Below are 21,309 nucleotides of genomic sequence, written 5' to 3'. Positions count from 1 at the left end.
ATGAACCCACTGATTGCCCTTATTTAGCTTGTAAGATAGTGACCATGGAGATCAGAAGGGACAATGGGGCATTGGACATACAAAGTAAGGAAACAAATATTGGTATGCATGGCAAATACAGTGGTACCTCGGCTTACATACACTTCAGGTTACAGACTCCGCTAACCCAGAAATAGTACCTCGGGTTAAGAACTTTGCTTTAGGATGAGAACAGAAATCGTGCTCCGGCGGCACGGCAGCAGCAGGAGGCCCCATTAGCTAAAGTGGTGATTCAGGTTAAGAACAGTTTCAGGTTAAGAACGGACCTCCAGAACTAATTATGTTCTTAACCCAAGGTACCACTGTACTTAACCCGAGGTACCACTGTAAATGCATTAAACAAAGGCTATGATTGGACGCTTCCATTCTTTATTTTTGTAGCCATCTACGTCTGTGCTTGCAGAATAAGGAGTTTTCAAGGTGACTTTGAGGGCTGATGCCAAAGAGTCCCATAATCTCGATGGCAGAGTGTGGACTGTGCATTAAAACAGTGGGGTGGTTGATCTCTTGTTTTTGTGTAGAGATTATGCGATCCAGTTTCATTCATCTTAAAAGGTGTCTTCTTAGAGCCAAACATCATTAGGCACCTTCTTACAAATATACCGTATGTGCTTCCCACAGTGTGATGCTATCCAGCAATTGCTTCCACATTCAAAAGTCAATGCACCACAGTTTCCTGGTCTTGGCTCCCTGGCATTCCAGTACCTAAAAAGAAAAGAAACAGCAGCACTGATCAATCAAGATTGGATGTCTACCTCCTCACCCGCTCCCTGTGGCTTCTACCATTAAAAAGATGTCCAGCTTTTTCTCTCTTAACATCCATCCATAATTGTGGTGGATTTACTCCCCATATTTTAGAATTCTAACCTCAGATCTGCTCTGTACCGTTGTGGGTGTTGGAGAGAGAATTTTGGAAGAGAGATCCATACTCTCTTGTAGGAGAGATAACACAGTAGTGATTGTTGTGAGCATATAAAAACTTTTCACATCCATCACCCACCCGATGCATGAGGATAGCAATGACACTATACAGAAACAAAAATAGCTATGTCCTCAAATGATATACAAAATATAATCTATAACCACAAATGTATAACCACATATGGATCTTATCAAAATCTTACATGACGGTTCTAACTTTACTCTAATCAATTATCCATAGTTGATAAAGGTATCATCCTAGCCCCACACTTATTGTCACTTCTGCTAAGGCTTTGCATTCTCCAGTGTCCATTGTATATTGAATCAAGTCCCACTACACAGCACGAAGATTCTGTGGTAAGTGTAAATCTGTAACTCCCTTATTTTTAGCTCTCCAGGAATCTATTAAATTGATGTTAGTAATAATGGTGTAATAGGTGTTTTTACTCCCATGAGATGTTTGGGTTGGATCTGCCCTTTGATCAAGTCTAAGATCACACACAACAGTGGTTCCCAATTGGTGGTCCACGGACCACCCACCCAGGGGCTCCATGGCACCATCCACATAAGAAAAACTGCCACAGAGATATCAAAATGTTCAAAGGTAGGGTGGCCCATGGTTTGGCTTTTGAAAAACAAGGAGTCTGCAGTACATAGCTACCATTTCCCCCCGAAAGTAAGACATCCCCCCAAAATAAGAACTACTTCCAGTTTTGCCTCTTGCTGTTATATAAGGTCTCCCCCGAACATAAGGCCTCCCCAGAATATAAGGCCCCCAAAGCTACCGTAAGGCGTTTGACTCCTCTGGACCTCAGTGGCGGGTGCAGCTGCGCAGCTCACTGATTGGCCGCAGTGCAGCCGGAGCTGTTCAGGCAGTGCAAGGTCTCTTTAAATCAGAGAGCCCGTGCCACCACCAGGACAAGCTGCCGCCTGCTGCTTGCTCTGCCCTGACAGAGTCTGGCTGACTCACAATTAGACAATAAGTGTGTACCGTATTCTTCTTCATGGAAAAATAAGACATCCCCTGAAAATAAGACACTGTCTTATTTTCAGGAAAACAGGGTAACTGGGAACCACTGGCATACAGGGTTTAAGTTCCCAGCTAGTATTATACAACCCCACTGCCCATTTGTAAAGTTTACTCAATACCTATACCCAAAAGGATAAGTGGTTGGTATTGGGTGCAACAATGGAGATGAATGGAATTGGATTTTGATCCAGGAGACCTTGCACAAATAGAAAGTGACCCTCTGTTAATCTATTCTTGGTAATAAATGCCAGACCAGCTCGCTGTTCTACTACCAAGCTGTGGATGAGTGAGATCTTACAATTGGGTAAATCTCCAGGACCGGATGGACTGACATCTAGATATTATAGATCTTTGAAAGAATGGTTAATACAACCTTTAAAGGAAGTCTGTAGTGAAATATTGGAAGGGAAAAGGGCACCAGAGTCGTGGAAGGAAGCGTAAATTACTCTTATACCGAAAACAGAGACTGAAAAGATGCAGCTTAAGAACTACCGCCCCATATCGTTGCTTAATGTGGATTACAAAATTTTTGCAGACATTTTGGCTAAAAGATTAAAAAAGGTGTTAGTAGAAGGAATCCATAAAGACCAAGCGGGCTTTCTTCCGGGCAGACACTTGACTGACAATACGAGGAATATAATTAATATTTTAGAAAAAATACAAGATTAATACTAAAGCAGTTTTGATATTTGTGGACGCGGAGAAAGCCTTTGACAATATTTCCTGGTGTTTTATGAAGAAGAGTTTATTGGGGATGGGGGTTGGTCAAGGCTTTGGAAACGGTATAGGTGCAATTTACTCAGAACAAAAGGCTAAATTAATTGTGAACAATGTAGCGATGGAAGAATTTAAGATTGAGAAAGGAACACGACAAGGGTGCCCAATCTCTCCATTGCTTTTCATTTCGGTCCTGAAGGTTTTGCTAAATATGATTAGAAGGGACCAATTGGTAAAAGGTATACAAGTTGGAGCCAAACAGTACAAATTGAAAGCATTTGCTGATGATTTGGTATTGACTTTACAGGAGCCAGAATCAAGCACTAAAAGAGTATTAGAATTGATTCAAGAATGTGGTCAGGTAGCAGGATTTAAGTTGAATAAGATGAAAACTAAAGTTCTAGAGAAAAACTTAACTGAGATTGAGAGAGATAAGTTTCAGAAGGAGACTGGACTGTTACTGGTTAAGAAAGTGAAATATCTAGGGGTTAACATGATTGCTAAGAATGTGAATTTATTTAAGGATAACTATGAAAACTGTTGGACTGAAGTGAAAAAGGATTTAGAAATATGGCCAAATTTGAAGCTATCGTTGTTAGGCCAAATTGCTGTGATAAAAATGAACGTATTGCCAAGAATGCTGTTTTTGTTTCAAACATTGCAAATTTTGGATAAAATGGACTGTTTCAAGAAGTGGCAAAGAGATATCTCTAGATTTGTCTGGCAGGGCAAGAAGCCTCGAATAAAATTTAAGATATTAACTGATGCTAAAGAAAGAGGTGGATTTGCCCTGCCAGACCTTAAATTTTATTATGAATCAGCCGCCTTTTGTTGGCTGAGAGAATGGATGCTTCTTGAAAACACGGATGTGTTGGATTTGGAAGGTTTCAACAACGTATTTGGTTGGCATGCATACATGTGGTATGATAAGGTTAAAGCACACAGAGCGTTTAAAAACCATATTGTCAGAAAGGCATTGTTTAACGTTTGGATGAGATATAAGGATTTGCTAGAAAACAAAACCCCAAGATGGTTGTCACCAATGGAAGCAAAGGCTCAGAAAAAACTCAATATGGAGGCCAAATGGCCGAAGTATTGGGAAATCTTGGAACAAGAGGGAGACAGAGTAAAATTGCAGAGCTTTGAAAAATTAAATGACAGAGTACGAGATTGGCTCCATTATTATCAAAATGGAGGCGTATAATTTGGACAAAAAATTAGGCTTCCAGGTGGAAAAATCAAAATTGGAAACAGAATTGTTAGACCCTAAAGTTAAGAATTTGTCAAGAATGTATAACTTGCTGTTGAAATGGAATACTCAAGATGAAACGGTGAAATCTGCTGATTAAATGGGCACAAGATGTTGGACATAATATTATGATGGCTGACTGGGAACAGTTATGGACCACTAGTATGAAGTTTACGGCATGTAATGCCTTAAAAGAGAATCTAATGAAAATGATTTACAGGTGGTACATGACACCAGTCAAGCTTCCAAAAATTAACCATTTGCCCGATAACAAATGTTGGAAATGTAATGAAACTGAAGGTACATTCTTTCACCTTTGGTGGACATGCCCAAAGATTAAGGCATTCTGGGAGATGATCTATAATGAAAGGAAAAAGGTATTTAAATATACCTTTCTGAAGAAACCAGAGGCCTTTCTCCTGGGCATGGTCGGCCAATTGGTGCCAAAGAAGGATAGAACTTTTTTATGTATGCTACAACAGCAGCAAGAATACTTATCGCAAAGACCTGGAAGACACAAGATCTAACCACCAGGGAAGAATGGCAGATGAAGCTGATGGATTACATGGAATTGGCGGAAATGACTGGCAGAATCCGAGACCAGGGAGAAGAGTCGGTGGAAGAAGATTGGAAAAAATTTAAAGTATATTTACAAAAATATAGCAAAATTAATGAATGTTAGAAGGATGCTGGAATGAAGTTATATGGCTTTAGCAGAAATGTTATAAAGAATTAAGTAAAAATGGATTGTTAATGGGCCAAAGTGTAAAATTTAAGGTCAGATTGGGTTAAGGTAAATTATGGGGGGGGGGGGGATTGAGTAAGATGGAAATGATTTGCTGAAATAGCTAAATTGAACTAGAATACAAAAAAGGGAGGTATGAGGAGGTTGATGAAACAAGTAGATGAAAGGTAAAGATATGGAATATTGGATGTGTGTTTTAGTGTTGTTTTTTGCTGTATTGTTGTATTGTTTTTTTCTTTTTATGTTTTCTTTTTATGTATTGTATTGTATTGTAATGTATGTTCTGTTAATTTCTCTACTGATGTCCTTTTTTCTTTTTTCTGTAATCTTTAAACTTTTAATAAATATCATTTAAAAAAAGAGAGATCTTACTCTGATCTTGTACATCCATCAACACTGTTGAAAAGTGTTGTTAGATACTTAAAGGGAACCAAGAACTGTCTTAACCTGCCAGCTGACAGGAGGCTGGACTAGATGACCCTTGGGGTGTCATTCAACTCTAAATTTCTATGTGTCTGTGATTCTATATCCAAGAGAGTGGCATGAACTACCCTCTCTCATACACATGCCTCATCTGCTATTATTTTAGGTTAGAGATTGCTGGTTATTCAGATTGTTTAGCAGATAACTGTAGAAATATTTTCCTAAAGACAGTGTTGCTCAGCTTTAGGTTCCTGCAACTCCTTTTGAAGCTGAGCTAATCAGAACAAACCATTTAAAAGGATGCCTTCGCCCTCTTCTGAATTACCACATTCATTAGGTTAGAGAAGCAGGAAGAGGAGCCTTTCTGCCTCTGCAGCCTAGTGAGAAGCAGCAGTCACTCACCTGGACAATGATGTAGAGGAGTACATATGTAGGTCTTTGGAAGTAGAGAAAAGTGCATGCAAAAGTACATTTGGAGAGGGAAAGAATTAATTATGTAAACTGAATCCGCAACCATTAACAAATGTTTCTTCAAAAACTTACGTGATTGAAGCTACTATCCCTGACAGCCATGTCCACGTCACTCCCTTGTCTTTAAAGAGTCCAATCCAAAACCACCGTTTACGGTCTTTTACTTGCTTATTCACAAATTGCTAGGGTGAGGTGGGGTGGAGAGAAGGAACAAACAGAACATCTTTCTAGAGATTGTATTTTCTCTTGGAGACTATAGTCCTTTACAGACATTCAACAGGAATAAAACAAACACATTTCAAAAGGAGTAGATGTCATCATTGAAGGCCCAATTCACACATTTTGGGGAAGCAGTAATCAAAAATATACAATGTATTCCAAGTATGGTTGCAGTATCAATGCATTACAATTTTGGCAGTTTTATTTTTGATCCATTTCCTAATGATCCCTTCAATGGAATTTGTGATCTGATATGGATGACATCTAGCAGGACAGTGACCTATGTGGCAAATACTCCAATTTCTGCATCCATGTTTGTTGGTTGGTTTCAAAGACACTGGAATCAGTCTGATTGTGGTATGCTTGATGGCATGATGATGGGGTCTCATACATGTCTATGCCCTGTAGCACCCCAGTAGCCCCTCTGCCAGGGCTAAGGCACTGGGAGGGGTTTATACCTTGTAAGCTCCTCTAGAGTCATCTCCATGATACTCTCATGCCAGAGGGTGGTGAGGGAAGCCTTCTTTCTGAGCACTCAGTACATCTCAAATAGCAGAGTAAGACTCTACAGGCAATCAAGGGGATAGATGCCCCTCAAGTATCTACTCCACCTCCTTCAAGGCCTCCTTTCTGACTGTCAACTTCAGTTTATTAGAGTTCAGCAGCTCCAAGAAACCTTAGTTAGTCCCAGATGGTAGCAGCTGCTCCCTGTCCCACCCAACCCATGGCTTGACTGATGGAGTTGCTGTCTTGGTTGCATACCAAGAACTTCTTAACTGGATAGTGACAGTAGGATCCCTTTGGCTCAAGAAGATCCCCTACCTTTCCTATATTCAGCTTTGATGCTCACCTGTTCTTCCCATGTTTCGAAAGAAATGAGCTTGGCGCCTTCCCTCTCACACTTTTTTTGGGAATCCACCCATGAGTGTTGCTCATGAGAAAAGAAATAGAATGTCCTTTCATATATAACCCAACCATCATTCAAGTTTCCAATAAGGTGGTCTTTGGGTCAAGCCAGATATGGAGGAAGAATAGAAAAAGAAAACAAGATAGGCAATTTAATGGGATAATCTCAAAGGGTGTCCAGAGCAGAGTCTGTTTCCATTGTGTTGGGTGTGTTTCAGTTGGTAAGGTTCAAGAATGCGGACAAGGAGCTTGGATTGGTTAGGACATCTGGAACTATGGGGATGGCCCTGCCTGGATTCCCGCCACTCTTACCAGGGTGACTGGACCAGTCTCTTGCAAGGCTGGATGTTCACTTGATGTTCAGGTCCAGTACCGGCCTGTGGACCAAATGCGCTGCCACCTGGCTGATGCCCCAGCTCCAGCCACTGCTACCACACCAGAGCACAGGGACAAGGTGAACGATCAGCCTGGCTCACAGGATGATGCACCTGATGAGAACCCTGTTTTGATTCGAGACATGATATCCAAACACAGGACATTTGAGGATCTGGGCTATTGCCATTGGCCCTTTAACTTTAAGTTATGATTCACAGCTTGGGAGTTTAGAAAGCCAATCACATTGGGAGTGGCAGTGGCCCAGGACTTCAGAAATGCATAAAGCAGTTGCTTTGTCCCTGTTGTCCAGTTCCATTAGTTTAATAAAGGTTCTTGTTGTCAATGGATCTTGCCTCGTGTGAACCCACCTAAAATTCATTAGCTATATAAGAAGTGGTTCCAATGAAGGAGAATCCACTTTAGAAACCTGTGCAGATTAATGGAGGACCCTATCCTGACCTAGCTTTGGGGTCTGGGTACAGGTCTTTCAGCTGACCTGTTTTGATTGTCTGTTATAGCAAAGAATGGCAAAGTCTTTTCTTTCCTAACCATATAGGCTAAATCAATTCAAAAGTTCAAGAGAACTGAACTGAATATCTCTGATGTTTCCCTAGGGTGGCTGGATGCAAAGGAGGGCAGCACTCTGCTCTGGCTCTAAGAGCTTTCAGCTAGAGGAGGGGCTTTCAGCTGGTGTAGACTAAGGGCAGGTTCCCAATGCACTACAAGTCTTCAGCATCATAGGGTATCTTACCAATTTCTTTTTGCAGTTCATCATTTCTGTTGGCAAAATACCGCATTTCCTCTGATATGTTTTGAGCGACAGCGAGTATTTGGAAGTCTAAAAGATTTGAAATTGTTCAAGGCAAAAGAGTATCTGAAATAACAATCTGCAAATATTAAGAAACCATTTTCAAGCATTTTAAAACACTTTAGCCTGAAACAAGAAGCAGAGCTCAAGGATCGGGTTCTTATGAATATGAGGGCAGACCTGTTCTCTGTGGCTGAGATCACCAATGAAAGGCCTCAGAAGAATCCTGCAGCTGGATCAGACCAAAGACCCATGCAATCCATGCAGCCAGTGTGGTGCAGTGGTTAAGAGTGGTAGACTGCTAATCTGGTGAACCAGGTTCGCATATCCGCTCCTCCACATGCAGCTGCTGGATGACCTTGGGCCAGTCACACTTCTTTGAAGTCTCTCAGCCCCACTCACCTCACAGAGTGTTTGTTGTGGGGGACGAAGGGAAAGGAGAATGTGAGCCGCTTTGAGACTCCTTCGGGTAGTCATAAAGCGTGATATGAAATCCAAACTCTTCTTCTATCCTATTCTCATATTAAAACTGGCTTGTGAAGTATCTCTAATGTTCCCTTCCTATGTCCTCCTTTTCTGCTGGGAATCACAGGGTCAAAAACCAATTCCCACCTCGAGTCCCACAGTAAAGCTGAATATACAAAGAATACTTTGTAGTTTTCAATTATGCTTGAAATCTAAGAAAACAGAGGCGCCAAAACTCTTTTTCTGATGAATACTGGGTTTCATTCCGCATAGAGCTAAGGAGAACATTATGTCAGTGCAGGAATTTCTCCTTGTGCAATGCAATCTTCTGCCCCTTTCCCTCCAATCTGTTCTGAAGTTTCCCCCACCCTGCAGAGCAGCTTTGGTGATGGCATGCAGGGAGAAGTGGGGGCAAAGTCCCCTTGTGCCAGTGCTAAAATCTTGCAGCAGCACAAACACTGTGAATTACAGTTTGATGGGGAAGGACAGCATTTCTAGTGGGGAAATGTGAGAATCACAACCATCTGCTTTTCTTCCTGCTGAGCAATGAAACCGTGATAAACTCTATTGGGTGTTGAGTTTCATTGAATGCTCACACAATATGAATCCCAAATGTCAGGGAACTGCCATCAGAGCATCAGGTGGTGGAGGGACTCAGGCAGGATGAAAGAGACTCAACTGCTGAAGCAGGGACCAGCAGGGGGAGGAGTGGGTCTCTGAGGGAATGCGAGCAGGAGGGAGGGCTCAGGGAGGCTTCCAGCGAGAACAGTGGGGAGGTATCGGAGTCTCCCATAGGGAGACCCATACCTCGCAGGAAACTGTCACGCCGTGAGTCCAGGAGACGCGTTTCCGTTAAGGAACTTCTTTGCTGGAAACGCTTCCGCAGACAGCCACTGTCGGACTCTACTAGTGACTAGAGCAGACATGTCTGAGGAGCTCCGTCACACACGGAGGTTTGTGGGGGCGCACAAACTCTGAGGGAGCACGTTTTCACGCACAAGCAGCTAATCAAACCCTCACAGCAGTCCGACAGTCTTTGTACGCTGCCTGTGCAAGAGAAGGCATCATGAGCGAACCAACCGGAACCGGAGGAGCAGGGGCTGGAGCTGGTCCAAGCTTGGAAGATAGATACCGAGCGTTGGAGGTTCAACTGGCCCTGCAGACGGCGAGGCTGGAGGAGAGAAGGGCTCAGGATGCAGACAAGAAGGGGAGAGCCACTCAATTCCCCAGAAAGGTACCAGGATTGGTGCAGAAATTTGGGGGGGACCCCAAGGACTACCATGCTTTTAGGACAGAGATGCAATATGCCCTTAATGTGCAGTTCGATGAGTTCCCTGATGAGGAATCGCGAGTTGCTTTTGTAATTGGGCATCTTGAGAAAGGGGCTAGAGACTGGGTTCGACCCCTAATGGCAACGCACAATGACATACTAAAGGACACAATGAAGTTCTTTCGTGCAATGGATATCATGTTTTCCAGCGATATTGAGGAAGGGGTGGTGCGCAGACAGCTAATGGCTTGTAAGCAGGGGAGTCGATCTGTCCGTGAATATTGGACTGAGTTTACCATGCTGATTCACAGACTGAGTTGGGATTTATCGGCGGCACCCGTTCAAATGCTATTTGAAGAAGGTCTTTCTTCGGGGGTGAAAGACGAGCTGGCACGGAGCCCCAGGGCGGAGTCTATGGATCAGCTGACCAAATCTGCGCTGACCATAGGAGCGCGGCAGGAGGCAAGAGCCTTGGAGAGGCGGGAAGGGAGAGGGGAACGTTGGAAGGAGTTCCGCATTCCAGACATTCCTGAGCCAGCTTTCCCGCCGGCAGAGCCGATGGAAATCGGAACAGCGCGCGCGCGCGCATTTTCAAAAACCAGCGAGGGAGTTAAGAAGGAGGGAAAGGGCCCCCGGAAATGCTATCTCTGCCAACAGCCAGGCCACTTTGCCAGAGTCTGCCCCCAGAGGAAGGAATGGCAAGGGATGGTGGGAGCTGTTGAGGGGGGAGAAGAAGGGGGAGCGGAGCAGGTAAAAGCCAACGCCTGGTTGCCACAATTGGGGCACTGCAGCCAGGCCAAAGAGCAGTGAAAGTGCCCGTGCCAGAAGCTCCTCGACCTGCTCTAGTGATTGAAGTGTCGCTAGAGCTGCAGAATGGGCACCCCCTAAAAATAAAGGCGCTATTGGACTCAGGCAGCTCCTGCAATTTTATGAGCAAGGAGTTTGCTGCTGAACACCAGATACAGACCATCCCTTTAAGCAACCCCCTGCAGGTGACCACGATTGATGGCAGGGAGTTGTTGGGAGGAGGAGTCCGCTTGCAGACTGTCCCAATGATAATGAGGGTGGCAAGGCACACAGAACTGATAGCGTTTAATGTGGCCACCCTGGGAGGCGCTCCCATTATTTTGGGAATGAGCTGGCTAGCTCTACATGATCCGCTGGTTGGCTGGCATCAAAGAGTGGTGTCCTTTGGTTCAGCACATTGCCTAGAACACTGCAAAGGGGAGAAGGGTTCAGTAGGGGCCCAAGCCACCCTAGCAGGGACTGAAGTAATGGGGAAGGTGAAGGTACCACCACAGTATGCAGATCTCAGCGACGTGTTCAGCGAGAAGGAAGCTGACCAACTACCACCTCATAGACCCTTTGATTGTCAGATCAATTTACTCCCTGGAGCACAGCTTCCCGTGGGCAAGTTGTATGCCATGTCAGACAGGGAAATGCAGGAGTTGCGAGGGTTCATTGACAAGAACCTGAAGAGAGGCTTCATCAGAGAGTCCAAAGCAGCAGGGGGGAGCCCAGTGTTCTTTGTGGACAAAAAAAATACGGACAAGCCGAGACTTGTATGTGATTTTAGGCGGCTGAATGCAGTGACTGAACCGGTGGCGTTCCCTATGCCCAGAATTGATGATATTTTGACCATGGTGAGGAAGGGAAAGATTTTCACAAAGCTGGATCTAAGGGGGGCGTACAACCTGATACGCATAAGGAAAGGGGATGAATGGAAAACCACCATGTTTACCCCTTTGGGGGCGTTTGAATACCTCGTTATGCCATTTGGATTACAAGCAGGCTCCGCGTGTTTTCAATCTTTTATGAACCACGTGCTGGGCCCTTTGCTCTACAAGAATTGCGTTGCCTTTCTAGATGATGTGTTGGTGTATTCTGAGAATGAGGAGCAACATGTGAGAGACGTCAGAGAAGTGTTGAGCAGACTGCAAGCCAACAGGCTGTGGGTCAAACTGGAGAAGTGTCGGTTCCATACCAAGGAGGTGGAATTCCTGGGGTACCGCCTGTCAGACAAGGGATTGGCCATGGATCCCGGCAAGGTACAGGCAGTGCTGGAATGGAAAACACCCAAAACCAAGAAGGATGTGCAGAGGTTCCTAGGGTTTGGAAACTTTTATCGTAAGTTCATCCGCAACTTCGCCCATCTGACGGCGCCCATCACTGACTGTCTCAGCAGTAAGAAGAAGTTTGTATGGACGGCGGAGGCGGAGCGAGCGTTTGAGGAACTGAAAAGGGCCTTCGCCTCTGAAGAACAACTTCTGCATGTGGATTTACGAAAGAAGCTAAGGGTTGAAACAGACGCATCTGACAGAGCCATAGGGGCGGTGCTTCTTCTGCAGCCGGGGAAGGAGGAGTCGGAGTGGCGTCCGTGTGCCTTCTTCTCGCGGAAGCTGAACAAATCCGAGAGGAACTACACGGTGTACGACCGAGAACTGCTTGCTATTCATGAGGCGTTCCGGAGATGGAGGCATCTGCTAGTTGGTGCACAACATAAAGTGCAAGTGTGCACGGACCATAAAAATCTAGAGTACTGGAGAACGGCGCGAGTGCTCAACCAAAGGCAGTTGAGATGGGCCCAAGAGTTCTCCAAATTTAACTTTGAGATTTGTTATGTGCCAGGCCCAGAGAATGTTAGGGCGGACGCTCTCTCACGCAAACCTGAATATTTGGAGGGGGAGGGAGCACCCGAAGAAACCCATATCATTCCAGAGGACCGCTGGGTGTGTGGGGGGACTTTGGTGGGGCAAAGGGAATTGGTAGAGGGTACGGTGCAGGATGCATACGCCCAGGGGAAACTCAGGGATCTCAGAGGGGAGGAAGACAAACCCGGTGGTTTTGAGGAGAGAAATGGGGCATTGTATTATAAGGGAGCGTTATATATACCTGAAGGGGAATTGAGGGAGAAAGTACTCAAGCAGCTGCACGATAGCCCCACAGCAGGGCACTTTGGGCAACACAAAACCATGTGGCTGGTTACCAGGGAATTTTGGTGGCCCAAGGTCAGGGAAGATGTGCGGGAGTATGTGAGAGGGTGTGAACAATGCCAAAGAGCCAAGGGGGAGAGGCAGGCGCCGGCTGGTTTATTAGAACCACTGCCCACACCTGAGAGACCGTGGGAAGCAGTGGCAATAGATTTCATGACTGATCTGCCAAGGTCTAGAGGGAAAACAGCCATCATGGTTGTAGTAGACCTGTTAACTAAAATGGCCCACTTCATAGCCTGCTCACATGCGGTTACAGCAGAAGAAACCGCCAAATTGTTTGTAGAGAATGTGTTTAGGTTGCATGGCGCCCCCTTGAGGGTGGTTTCAGACCGAGGGAAACAATTTACTTCCAGGTTCTGGAGGAAGCTCATGAGCTTACTGCATGTAGAGGTTAATTTCTCGACGGCCCGTCATCCTGAAACCAACGGGCAGGCGGAAAGAGCAAATGGGGTTCTCCAACAATATTTGAGGTGTTATGTTAATGACAGAGAGAATGATTGGGTGGAGAAGCTGGCGTTGGCAGAATTTGCCTACAACAATGCAGAGAACGTGTCCACGGGGATGAGCCCCTTTTTGGCTAATCACGGGTGCCATCCCAGAGCCTTCCCTGGGGGGGAGGGGGAGAACTGGAGCGTTCCAGCTGCAGAACAGTTCGTGGAAGAAATGGAAGCGATCCATCGCCAGCTCCAACTCAACTTAAACAGGGCTAAGGAGGAATATAAGAGGCAAGCAGACAAAAACAGAAGGGAAGGTGAAAGCATCAGGGTGGGGGACCAGGTGTGGCTGTCAACCCAAGGGTTGCCATTCAAAGGAGGTTGTAAGAAATTAAGACCCAAAAGGCTGGGTCCGTTTGAAGTCATACAGCAGGTCAATCCAGTGGCTTTCAGGCTCCGGTTACCGAACCACATGAAGCTGCACCCAGTTTTTCACAGGTCGTTGCTGTCACCGTATAGAGGAGACAGTGAGGGGAGGGTCACTAGGGGACCAGCAATGGAGGAGAAGGAACACAGCTACCATGTAGCGGAGATCCTCGATTCCAGGTGGAAGGGAGATCAAGTAGAGTATTTGGTAATGTGGGAAGGGGAACCGGAGTCGGAAAACACCTGGGTTAGGGCAGAGGATGTCAATGACGAGGTTTTAATAGAGACTTTTCATCAGAGGTTCCCACGTAAACCTCAGCCTGTAGCGAGGTTCCGAAGGGAATACTTTGCCACCACCGACGAGGAAGAGGAGTTGGAGGGGTTCCCAGATTCTGAAGAGGAGGAGGATTCAGCTGGCCAGGACGACGATCGATGGAGAGAATTGTTCGAGACGTCAGAAGATGAGGAAGATTCGTTTCGGGGTTTTAGCCCTTCACCTCCCAGGGGGGAGGAATTGGGAGGGGGTGAGGGGGGCCCTGGAGGGGAGGTGGATGTCAGGGAACTGCCATCAGAGCATCAGGTGGTGGAGGGACTCAGGCAGGATGAAAGAGACTCAACTGCTGAAGCAGGGACCAGCAGGGGGAGGAGTGGGTCTCTGAGGGAATGCGAGCAGGAGGGAGGGCTCAGGGAGGCTTCCAGCGAGAACAGTGGGGAGGTATCGGAGTCTCCCATAGGGAGACCCATACCTCGCAGGAAACTGTCACGCCGTGAGTCCAGGAGACGCGTTTCCGTTAAGGAACTTCTTTGCTGGAAACGCTTCCGCAGACAGCCACTGTCGGACTCTACTAGTGACTAGAGCAGACATGTCTGAGGAGCTCCGTCACACACGGAGGTTTGTGGGGGCGCACAAACTCTGAGGGAGCACGTTTTCACGCACAAGCAGCTAATCAAACCCTCACACCAAACTACAGGAATTGAAGCCTGTTTCAATTAAATAGGGTCTAGCAAAAGTGAGGATGTGCATAAAAAAATGCTTACCATCCTTGTCTTCATGGATTGAATCAAGCCCAACAACAAAGGTCCGAATCATATCCATTGCCATTTGAAACTCATCTCTTTTTTTTACTTCCTTTTGATCTAAGGATGAAGTAGGTAGAAAAGAAATGAAGAAATTGTTTTCTAGCACCCTGGTCTGATGAGCTGGGGGAGGGGATACTTGGTTTCAAACTGCTTTTAATATTGAATTTAAATTGCTGACTTGTAATGCAAATAAACATCAAATCAACAAAAACATGAATATGACTTCTATTAATATTTTCTTCTCCCAGCCCTTGATTGTGGCTCCCCTGGTGGTTGTGGGTTGTGATACATAAGTACAACATTCCTTGTTTTCCTAGAGTGGACATGCAGGGGGATTTTTGGTCCAGCCAGTTGGAACTTCCTTTTCCTCCTGGGCTGGGACATACTTCCTTTTGTATGTGACTAGAGGTGGGCATGACCTTACCTGTTCAGGTAACAAAAGCAAAGGGCATGCAGCACCCTCTCTCTTTTCCATCTTCCTTATGTCGTGTGAACTGCAGTAACTGCCAGTCTGCAGTCACTGGGATTAATCCCCCATATGGGGTAGATCCAGATGTATGTACTTTTTAACTACTTTTGTTTTCAGGGATCCATCTGTGAACTGAATATGTGAGTAAACCACTTTTATATACTTTACACAAGATTGTGGTATGTTTATTCTTTTAAGAGGGATCTAAGGGGACTTACCAGGAACCTAATATTAAGAAGCTTAAACAAGCCCGCAGCCAGTTATCTGGTGTGCGTTTAAAAGGGGAATGTAAAGCTCTGCTAAGTTATAGAAGATGATAGCTCAAGTTAGGAAGGATATTAATAAACAATATATTCTGTCCTGCCTCCGTGAACATTCCTACAGTGGTCTGAAGTCCTGTTTACATTTGGCCTGTTGCTTCTGTCATTAAATGGTTGGCCTTCCTTAGAGAGCTTTAAATTTTGGGGTGTCTAGATCATGGGTAGGCAAACTAAGGCCCAGGGGCCGGATCCGGCCCAATCGCCTTCTAAATCTGGCCTGCGGACGGTCCGGGAATCAGCATGTTTTTACATGAGTAGAATGTGTCATTTAAAATGCATCTCTGGGTTATTTGTGGGGCATAGGAATTCGTTCACCCCCCAAAAATATAATCCAGCCCCCCACAAGGTCTGAGGGGCAGTGGACCAGTCCCCTGCTGAAAAAGTTTGCTGACTCCATTTTAGATGCACATTTCCTCTTTGTCCTACGGACGTGCATTTGCCAGGCTGCCTCATACTCTGCCATATGCTTAAAATATGCAAACTCTTGGATCATTTGATTCCCTCCCCCCAAGATTTGCTTACTTTGGAGTGCCCTTTAAAAATGAATTAGCTAAGCAAGTAGGTCGTGTGTTCATCTATCTAGTGCTATTTTTCTAGAAAAACAGGCACAGGAACTCACCATGAATTTCTCCCTTGTTCTCTTAAAATGGCAACGGCGCCCACCTGAGAGGGGCCAGAACAGAGTCCTGATGAATTCCAGCTGAAAAAGGCCCTGCATATATCTAGATATTTAGGTAAGCTCTGGACCCACCCACTTTGGCCATGGCCTTATCCTCTGCAGTCTGTTTTCCCCAAGCACTTTCCTTCAGGGGAATGGAGCCTTAGCAGAGTACAGGGTGGTGAGGATCAGGAATGGGGGCTCTCCCCCAGCAAATGAGGATTAGTTGGGAAAGGAGCAGAGAATGGCAACTGGGAAAGGGAATTGCCCAGGGTGTCCCAGGGACTTGTGTTAGCCTGTGCTTCTGTTCCAAGTGCTGGAACTCACTTAATCAGGGAGAACAAAACAGTGTCATTGCTTTCAGTGGGTGACAGCTGTAACTCAACCCCTGAAATCAAGGAGGGGTGAAATGAGTAAATGGAAGGTGGATCCTGCCATCTCTTTTTGGAAATGCTATTGGAATTGAAGCAAAGCCCGCGACAGTAGTATCAATGTACGCCAATTGTGTACTTACATAAGAGGAAAATCAGCAGTGTCAACACAGTAAGGGCGATAATCACAGACACGATAACGTATTCACCCATGGGAGAATTCATGAGGGTTACAAAGTCCTGAAAAACAGATGCTTGAAGAAAGAAAATTCTGCTTTAGCCATCAGTAGACAACATATCACTGCCTCGGCAGAAAAGAGGATTTTCATACACTGTGGTAGCCATTAGCCAGAGACACTCAGTGGTTCAGGGGGTGGGTCCTTGGGATGCTTAGCAGATGGAGGAAGCAAGGCGAGATGCCTTGCTGCGTGACAAAAATTCTCTATCTTTTTTCTTTTTAAAAAAGTTTTAATCTATACTTTTCAAGTTTATAAATTTCATTAGTTTTACAATCATTTTAACATTTCAAAGTTTGACTTCCCCCTCTTTCTGTGGTTCCTTAAAATTATTTTTTAATATATTCTGCATATCCCAATTCATTTAACTTACTCATTTAATTATCTACTTTAAATATATACTCTTATGAAACTGTGCATTATTATAATAATCCTCCTACTGTTTTTATCTGTTTTCAACTTATCTGTAAATATTCAATAAACCATTTCGATTCCTCTATAAAAAGTTTGTTGTCTCGATTTCTTATCCTTCCTGTAAGGTTCACCATTTCTGCATATTCCATAAGTTTTTTTAGCCATTTTTCCTTTGCTGGGACTTCTGCTTTTTTCCACTTTGGGGCAAGTAGCATTCTTCCTACTGTAGTAGCATACATAAATAAATTTCCGTACAATTTAGGTAGCTCTGTCCCTATAATTCCCAAAAGAAAAGCTTCTGGTGAAGCATTGCCACCTCACCCCACCCCAGTCACTATTCTCCCCTTCCCCCTCTCCCCTCTTTTCTTCCTAATGCAACACTAATGTCTCAACGAAAGAAAGAAAAGTTTCTGGGGTTTGTTTTTTTACAAAAGTTATTTTGAACATCCATTGCAATTTATTGTATATCATTTCCCAGTAAGCGTTAACCTTGTTAGATACCAACGATATATCATTCCTTTAATATCTTGATTGCATATTATTCTTTGCTTTCTGTAATGGGAATTGGGGTTGCTTGTGCGTAAACTGCAAACTGCTCCAAGCTAAACCTTTCCCTGGTTTGACAGCCCTTACAACGCGACTGTCTTAGTCACTGACAGAATCCGTGAGTGGGCGTCTCCTAAACTTCCTCCAACATAGAAATTCTTTGACGCCAAGTCTCCTCCTAGATTCTCTGCGCGGAAGCCTTCTGCGCAGCGTGGGCGTGCCAAGCGGAGGTCCTGTGCTCTCTCCGCTGATCTCACTGGAAGAGTCTCGGAGCCTTCCCTCCGCAGTACTCTCAGCCTCCCCTTTCTTCCTGGTGTCCCCTGGATTTCCTTCCCCAGCGGAAGCTCTCTCTCTCTCTCCTTGCTGGTTCCCTCCCCTGCATCATTGGGGAGCCTTACCTCTCCTCTTGCCTCTGATGTCAGTTCCCTGACACTTTCCTTCAGGCTTTTTTTTGAGAAGGTGCTTTGCCTTATCCCCATTCTTCAATTCTCACAGCAATCAGGCTGCTCAGAGCAAGCAGTCTCTGTCATCCTCCATTATCCGTATCCAGCAGGAAGTGCTGGATGAAATTTTCTGATGACTAGCAAATAAAAATGCTAGCAGAATTAAAGTAAATTCAGCAGCATATAATTAAGTTGGGAGAAAGTGAGAAATAATTTATATGGAGTAAGTTATACTTAAATGGAGTAACTTATGTGGAGTAATTAGAATTTGCAGTAGCAGGAGGATAATAATTAGAAGGAACCATGGAAGGGGGGAAAGGGTGTTTATGAATAAATGTATTTGGCTGTTTTCTTTTTGTAAATGTGGAAATTTGTAAAAGTGTGGCATTGGACAGGAAGGAGCAGGCAGAGCAAAGAAAGCGATATTCGCCCTCGCTTGTTCCAGCCCCATCTGGCTCCCAGGATACCAGGCAGAGGCTGGAAGGAGTGAAGGCAAAGATCACCCTCACTACTCCCAGGCCCCTCTCGACTCCTGGGATGGAGTTTGGGAGGAGAGAAGGTGAAGATCCCCTCGCTTGTCCCAACTCCCTCCTGGCTCCTTGTCTCCCAGGCAGGGGTGCGGGCACACATAGGGTGCCCAGTGATGGTTGGAGATGTTAGCCCCTCAATATTGCAGGGCCTGAGATCCTTGCCTCAACATATTTACATAGCTGAAGCCCCTTGCACCTCCTATACCCAACGCCCTGGACAAGATACTCCCTCTGCACACATAATTCCACATACAGAAGCTTTACTGGGCTGGCCATGGGCTCTGTTTTGATGCTGCTGATGGGGCAGCAGGCTAACTGAGGAGGAGCAGTGCGGCTTGTGTGATCTACACATCTCTACCCACCCCAGCACCTGCTACCTGAGGCAACTGCCTCATTCTGCCTAATGGTAGAGCCATTCTGGACTGCACACAGTAAAGGAACACAACAGCCAGCAGCAAAGAGTGGGCTGAATCCTGGGGTTTCTATGGGGCTTAGTGGATCTCTGGCACCCAAGTGGCTGTGTAGGCTTCTCTCCACACTCTTCCCTGGCACAACATGTCTGGTTCCACTTTCTACCTGTCTCCCCATCAACTTCCCTTTCCCGTGCATTCCTCTACTTTAAGAGACACCTCATCCCATATGACTGTACTGTATACAGACCTTCAGTTCCTGGTTGTTCTGCTCCCGCTGGAGCTGCAGCCTTTGCAGGCTTTGCGGGCGCTGCAGGCTTTGCGGGCTTTGCGGGCGCTGGCTTCCCCATCCTCTCAGTCTTGTCTGTGAAACAACAAGCTAGAATGAGACAACAACAAATGGAGAATAAGGCTATGAGCACATTAGGTATAGAGCGGCAACTCTCAGTATTAGACAAACCAACATAAAGATGTTGTTGAGTCCAATATAACTGAAACGTCTTTCTTTTTCTTTTTCTGCTTTTTTTAAAAAATGATATTTATTAAGAGTTTTAGAATTCTTTCCTTTTCTTTTTTGTTTTTTCTTTTTCTTTTTCTGGCTAAATCTCAGTTTTAAACCAAAAGAGATGTTCCATATGGATTCCAAGGCATTTTTAAAAAATTGTTTTAGGTAATATAGCACATTCTCATTTTGCATCCTATCCCTCTCCCTTAACTCCTGGACATCTAGCTTACAGGACTCCAGTAAGATGTTCACCATTTAATAGATAGTGTGGGACCTATGAGGTCTTCAGATGTTCCTGGGTGTCAACTCCCTCCATCACAGGGCCACATCTTCCCCACCTTTAATGGAAGGTATATTCATTTGATTATATAACTACCTCCTGATCATCAGAAAAGATGGAGTACTAGATCCGGTCTCAGTTGGAGAAATCCAATTGACTTTGGAGACCATGTGTTGGTCCTGGAAAAGAAGTAGGGGAAGCTGTTTTCCAGGCTCTCCAAGTGTGCCATATTATTTTATTTTTTTTGCAAAGTCCCAGCCTAACATCTGATGCCGTGGCTTAAAGAAAGAAGAGGACTGTTGTCTAATCCCGTTTCAAAGCAATCTGAACTAGCAGCCCTTGATATGCTAGTAAATGGGTTTTTCCAAAGAATTGTATTTTCTGGATCATGATCTGGATCAGGATTTACAGCCTGGAACCATGAATCTTAGCAGGGCACCTGTACACAGCCCTGGAATATACCACCAGTCACTTTCATTGGGTGACCTGAATTCTAGTATTTAAAAGAGAAAAATCATCTGTAGTTTATAAGAGCTCCCTATCATTTTCCCTCTTGGTGACCTTTCAGTCCTGGAATGAGTCCCTGCAAATATCATAGCTTGTAAGGAAAGTGTTCCACCCATCAGACCTCTTTCTGTTTGGATACCTTGGTGTTGTCATGGAACAATCTTTTCTCTAATTTCTTCTTAAGGTTGTTTCATCCTCCCACTGGCTAAGAACCACCTCCCTTGTGATGTCAGGCATTCCAAAACTCCTCCCATTTAGGCTATACCATTTCCTGATTGGCTGCTCATCATATCCAATCAGCATGCCACATAAAGCATAAGCCCAGGAAAATGTTTATTTCAGATCTGTTATACTATATTTATATATTTTCAAAAGTTACTGCAATTTTATTTTTGAACGATTACAAACATATTTTATTCAGTTTCTAAGAGCTGCAGTTTTGCATGCGCAGCTTTCAAAGTTCTCAGAGATTTGGGCTGTTTCTGTCCTTTGGTATATCAGCTCAAGGTTTTTAATTTCTGCAGTGAGAATCTTAGTCTTCTATTCATGCATTTGTCACACCTATGCAGTGCCCTCTTCATTGCACCCCTCAATATAAGGGTGCCTATGTCTGGCAAGTCATTTTTCTTTAAAGTAAAGGTTCAAAGATTTTGTTAACCATTCTTTAGAGACTGCACCAGTGAAATGACCAGTGTTAAAGTACCAGTTCCAGGTCCTGGGGGGGGTGTTTGAAAATTTAAGTTATGGAGACTGGTGAATGATCAGAGACCATTATAGACCCAATTTCTGCACCCACCACCTGCCCTTTGGTATTAATATTAGGTCTATACGGCCTCGGTCCTGTATACCTGAAGGAGCGCCTCCACCCCATCGTTCAGCCCGGACACTGAGTTCCAGCGCCGAGAGCCTTTTGGCGGTTCCCTCATTGCGAGAAGTGAGGTTACAGGGAACCAGACAGAGGGCCTTCTCGGTAGTGGCGCCCTCCCTGTGGAACACCCTCCCATCAGATGTCAAAGAGATAAACAACTACCTGACATTCAAAAGACATC

The 21,309-nt window shown here is 44.9% G+C and overlaps 2 protein-coding genes across 5 annotated transcripts in view; both read right to left on the bottom strand.

Moving 5' to 3' along the window:
- LOC308594305 (CD209 antigen-like protein C) overlaps positions 1–20,509 on the bottom strand; it is a 140,113-nt gene extending 119,604 nt beyond the window's left edge. For 2 of the 4 annotated variants that reach the window (XM_081207350.1, XM_081207347.1), the window contains exon 1: positions 20,400–20,480. The gene's annotated coding sequence lies outside the window, so the exon portion shown is untranslated. Of the gene's footprint in view, positions 1–20,399 lie in introns of all 4 variants that reach the window. The other 2 variants (XM_081207354.1, XM_081207349.1) reach the window with 2 other exon arrangements.
- On the bottom strand, positions 392–19,932 carry LOC308594327 (CD209 antigen-like protein D). Its single transcript, XM_081207435.1, has 8 exons — positions 19,850–19,932; positions 19,219–19,347; positions 16,533–16,643; positions 14,530–14,628; positions 7,847–7,933; positions 6,665–6,816; positions 5,668–5,777; positions 392–744 (listed from the first exon to the last, which is right to left on the bottom strand). The coding sequence occupies exons 2-8, from the start codon at positions 19,316–19,318 to the stop codon at positions 603–605; spliced, it is 801 nt and encodes a 266-aa protein (XP_081063561.1). The 5' UTR covers positions 19,319–19,347; positions 19,850–19,932; the 3' UTR covers positions 392–602.
- Positions 20,510–21,309: the final 800 nt, after the last annotated feature.

This window comes from Podarcis bocagei (assembly GCF_964188305.1).
Source record: "Podarcis bocagei genome assembly, chromosome: 9".
Lineage (NCBI taxonomy): Eukaryota > Metazoa > Chordata > Lepidosauria > Squamata > Lacertidae > Podarcis > Podarcis bocagei.
Note: the sequence above shows the minus strand (reverse complement) of the source record. Positions and strands in the feature narration are given on the sequence as shown.